This window comes from Hypanus sabinus, chromosome 22, assembly GCF_030144855.1.
Source record: "Hypanus sabinus isolate sHypSab1 chromosome 22, sHypSab1.hap1, whole genome shotgun sequence".
In the NCBI taxonomy this organism is placed as follows: domain Eukaryota; kingdom Metazoa; phylum Chordata; class Chondrichthyes; order Myliobatiformes; family Dasyatidae; genus Hypanus; species Hypanus sabinus.
In genome coordinates, this window is record NC_082727.1 from 13166336 (window position 1) to 13171538 (window position 5203).

Genomic DNA, 5203 nt, shown 5'->3' on the forward strand with positions numbered 1-5203 from the left:
CTCTCTCTCTCGCTCTCTCTCTCTCTCTCTCTCTCTCTCTCTCTCTCTCTCTCTCTCTCTCTCTCTCTCTCTCTTTCTGCTATTCCAACCCAAACTCTCAGTGGGAGAAATGCTTGAATTTTCAGCAGACGAGAAATGATGGGAAATGAACGTGATATTCCACTAACTTAAGAGTGTGGCTAGAATTTATCTCCTTTGTCTTGTTTCCTACCTCTCAACCCCTCCCCCCCACCCACACCATCCTGTAATCATTGTTGGTTAAAACAATTCAGGAGGGCAGAAGATGGTCAAGGTTAGGATGTAACATTGCTCAAAATGGTTAACATGTCCTGAGGAAGCCTAACATTCAATAAACCATACCGTGAAAAATTACACGATTTAAGAAATAATATGTAACATTATAGACAAGAGGGACATATCAATATTTGGCGCCCAGCTTTGCACCGGATGGCCTCTCCAGTCGGTGCTCGTGAAATGTAACGGTGGGTGGCCCTTTTTTAAAAAAAATGTTGACCTTAACATAAAATGTTCAGAGACACCTGATACATCCAAAAACGACTGAGCTCACAAGACTCCTTACCAGGCCCTGATACCTTGCAGAGTTCCTTGGCAAGCGGGCATGGCTGACGCTTGATGTGACTGGGTCTGCATTGCGCTGTTCACGTTACCGAGATCCACATTCATAAAGGCATTGGGCGCTGAGGAAGGCTGTAGTGACGGGATGCTGGTGTATGTATAGTTCGTGTTATAGGCCGGGCTGCCGCCGTAACTGGCGTAGGAGGTTGGGTAGCCGTTGTAAGCATATGCGTTGGCTCCGACGCTGTAAGGACTGCTGTAACTTTGGGATCCTGCTATGCACGGCTTGCCGTCCCGGACCAGCACGGGAACGGCCACGCGCCTGGGCGGGGGTGGGTGGTGGTGCCCTGCCAGCTCCAAGGATTTGTCCTGGCGTTGTCTCTTGCACTTGTAGCGCCGGTTCTGGAACCAGATCTTCACCTGAGTGGAGGTCAGTTTTAGACTGCTTGCCAGGTGCTCCCTCTCGGGCGCGGATAGGTATCTCTGTTGCTTAAACCTCCTCTCCAATTCAAAGACCTGAGCTTGCGAGAAGAGTACGCGGGGTTTCCTTCTCTGCCTCTGCTTCGGACGCTCCGCATCTTCACTCCTATTATCCTCACTTTCTGGAGACTTCTTCAAGCTGCAGTTCTCTGGGCAAACACAATCCAACATTAGTATCAGGAATATTATAAACCCTAGGCACTATTGCCTCTTACGACAGGGTATGGGATTTCGAGATCCGAGAATATAATTTTCAAACTCGCCCAGCTATTAAATCCGGGGCGAGAGGGTTAATCTCCTTCAAAATAGATAGATTTAAGGAGGTGATTATCACCATGTTTGGAATTGCTTCAAATTTCCACTAAAGTAACATCTTGGGCTGCTGAATCATTGATCTGATTTAAATTCACATAGAGGGTTAACATCACATGGAGCGTATTAAATAAAGCCTTTAAATTTCATGAAGTAAAATCACCCTAATCATCATTGTTTTCTGAAGGTAAGTTTCTCATTGAAATGCTAATTTTATACCTCGAGTTGGTGCATCCACGCACCCGCACACCAACAATATTAAACACCTTAATTAAATACCTAGTATTTAATATTTTAATTCTAGTCACTGATCACACTAAAAGTACACGAACACAGGATATGTATCTATTAATGGAGCTTGTTTGAATATATGCCTAAACAACGCTGTTACAGAACAACTTAAAATATAGGTGTGACAGTGGGGCCAGCGAACACACTTCAGGGTTTTTCAAAGAGGCGGGATATAATTAGTATAAATCTCTAAGAGTTTTGGAAATACACTCGGGATTTCCACTGGAACCTAGTCTCCACTTTTCCGATTAACAACTATTCCAAACAACACAACTCTTTAAGTAAAAGTAACACGAGTGAATCTGCAGATGCTGGAAATAAATAAAAAACACAAAATGCTGGCAGAACTCAGCAGGCCAGACAGCATCTATGGGAGGAGGTAGTGACGACGTTTCGGGCCGAAACCTAGAAGTACATATTTTTAAAGTAAGACATCATCTAATTAGTTAAATCTTGCAAGAGTACTATCAATACTCAAGTACGCTCGAAAATATAATTAACATGTTTCTAAACTATTTCATTATTCAAGGTGTTACATTACAAGGTTAATATTAACATTATATTTCCGATAGCTTTTTAAAGAGCATTAAACCGATAATGGGTAACTTCGCTTTAGCTTTAGCGTCGCCACCTTTGCAAAATAAACTTTTGGGGGCACGTTTTTAAAGCACTTTCATTTCAGTACAGGAGCATTAAACGAGTAAACTAGAGGGTTGTCACATTGTTTCACGTTTCAATCAAACGCTTTACAAAGAGAAAAAAAACGTTTTCAATTACTTACTCTTGTCCCGGTCCCTCACAGTCACGTCTTCTAGTTTGTTTTCGCACGGACTCCTGAGTGCTCCGTGAACATAAAGCTCGGGAGAAAGGCTCACGTCCCCCTGACTGTCTTGCACGGACAGAGAGTTCAGAAAGGAGATTTTCTCCTCGTCATCCGAGAAGGTGGAAATTTCTCCCGCGGCGTGCATGCAAGAAGACGGCGACTGGAACTGAGAGGTTAAATCCTGCCGCAAATGATGCGTTACTTGCTGGTGCGACTGCTGCTCCAGATTTAGGATGTCTTTCACCGAGAATGGCGTCGACGTGACCGGACTTGGAAGCATCATGCGACGAACTTAGTACTAAATTCGCCAGTTTAATCAACACTCTTCTTTGAAAAATCCAGCACGCTTTTTTCTCTTTCCTAAATTGCAATCGAAAACAAAAGAACTCAAACTCCCCGTAATTGCAAATCGTTCCCCCTGCGTCTTGTACAATTTTACATGCAGCCACTGTGGAGGAGGTAGGAATTTTTTTTGCCGCAGTCAATGGATTGATTGCACTCTGTGCAGATTCGCCGAGTCCAGTTTTGTTACTGCTCGGCCACCCCGGGAAGCGGGTGACGTCACAATGGAGAGGGGGGCGGGGCAAGAGCCCGGGGACGTCGTTTGCTCCCGATTGGGAGCGCAGGGAAGCCGGAAAGCGCGCGCCCAGCTGTTACCCGGTCGCCGATTGGCCGGCCTGACCGTTCACGTGTGCCCCCGACGCGATCCCACCGCCCCCCCCCCCCCTCACCGGGCGAAGGGAGGTCACGCGCCTGAACGCGGCTCCGCGGCCAGAAATGGACAGGGCTGCTTCAGCGCGATTAAGAATAATAACTTTTAATCATTGCCTTGATATTGTGTAGACATTTACTTTAAAGCACAACACAAAACGAAATACACTTTAATTGATTACGTTTAACTCTTATGATTGAAATACAAATTACCTGCAAGTTTTATATACCATGTATTTTAAAAGCTCTAAACTTTTCATATTTGTAATGAATACATAAGCAGTATTAATTAATTATGAAACATAGCTACTGGGAGCGATTAACTAAACAAAACACAGAAATCACTGTTAATGGTGATAATTTTACTCAGTGAATAAACATTATCTATGTTATTGATTGTAGTGTCCTGGTAAGTTAGTGTATCTTCTGCGCACATTAATCAAGCCGGGTTGTGAAGCCTCGGCCGCTGAGTATACTCAAGTCAAGCGATCGATTACGGAGAGCTAGAGAGACTAGGCAGAAAAGAGGCGCTGAGTTAGATCAGCCAACATCTTACTGAATGTCGGAGAGGCCGCAAGTGGCCGAATTACCGAATTTTGATACGATTTCTTTTTTTTAATGTTGCTGCTATTTTCATATCAAAGAATTATCAATGTGCATATATTAATTTATAATGGTAAAAGTTATTAGGATTAGATAAATTACGACAACTTATCTTGAATAATCAATTCTCTGTAGCTGCCAGTATACATCACAATATATAATGGGCATTCCCTTTTTCTGCATATTTCAAACACACCGATCACGTACCGAACATGGGCCAATAGTGTCACGTTCTTCGTTTCTTTTTGTTCTTTTCTTAAGAAAACAGAACCAATAATGTGTGCACCCTATTTCTGTCCCTGTTGTTTTTGGCCTCCGGATATCTTGCGGGTTAAGCAGTGGAACCGCGTTGAGGGCAGCGGGAAAGCGAGACAATGAACGATCGGCGTGGGGCGGGGGATCAACTTCGGGAAACGGGGAGTATTTTTGTAGAAATTTCAGACTAAAAAACCACGGCATGTCCGCGTGTTGTGGGAGATAAAAACTGCTTGGAGACCTTCGAAAAATTAGTCGACATCAACATTTAATTTTCCTCTTATCTGCTTTTCCTAAGCGCGGATATAGAATCTCACCCACTGCATAAAAGAATTCCGAGTAATGGGAAGATAATTTTAAAACAGCCAGCAAATTTTATAAGCTTTTTTTTAAAAAGAAGCTTATATTATAACGGCATCAAAACAACATTAGCTGAGGATGGAAATGTTGAACCTGGAAAAAATTGCAGCAACGGATCCGTCTTATCCCAGTAACCTTTCTCACTAGGACTTTGAGGGAGGATTTAACTGCGAACCGTCGCCCATACTGAGAAAGGCGTTTTTATTGGGATTGGTACATATTTATATATATTGATCAGATGCCATTGTTTCAATGAAAATGCTGTTATCTGTAATGTTTCCAGAATTCAATAAACATTTTCGTTGTTCAAAAACGACAAAGGAAGTGTCATATAATTCGCCACAGTGTAAATTACTCCGTCCACTTCAATCATAATAGCCACCATCCTTGCTCACGTTGAATTGTTTACATTTCTGTAATCTGCTGTTTTTAAAAACTTGAGATTAGTGTTATCTAATCAACAATAGCTCTCATCCGTCTCTTTTCCTTAAAGCATCACGTTGGCGTGATTGTAAGAAACATTAACTGCAAACAGCCAAGTTTTGACTGTGCGTCGACGGTAGTTCTCCTTGCGGTAGTATTCGCCCAAAATCGGACAATTCATCATTTCGTCCTGTTTTCATCGTAAAGATGTTGCTTGTTTATTACATTTAGAAGAAAACAGCGGGAGGTTATGAATTACACGCTAGTGCGCGGAAGACTTCGTATTCGTGGAAACTTCTGAAATTTCTCTAGCATTAATAAAGTTGCGAAATAAATCTGCAGACATTGCATTCCTTTCAGTTAGCGCTC

At 42.7% G+C, this 5203-nt stretch overlaps 1 protein-coding gene across 1 annotated transcript; it reads right to left on the minus strand.

Moving 5' to 3' along the window:
- Positions 1-576: 576 nt before the first annotated feature.
- Positions 577-2860, minus strand: nkx2.3 (NK2 homeobox 3). Its single transcript, XM_059948019.1, has 2 exons — positions 2441-2860; positions 577-1205 (listed from the first exon to the last, which is right to left on the minus strand). The coding sequence occupies exons 1-2, from the start codon at positions 2763-2765 to the stop codon at positions 577-579; spliced, it is 954 nt and encodes a 317-aa protein (XP_059804002.1). The 5' UTR covers positions 2766-2860.
- Positions 2861-5203: the final 2343 nt, after the last annotated feature.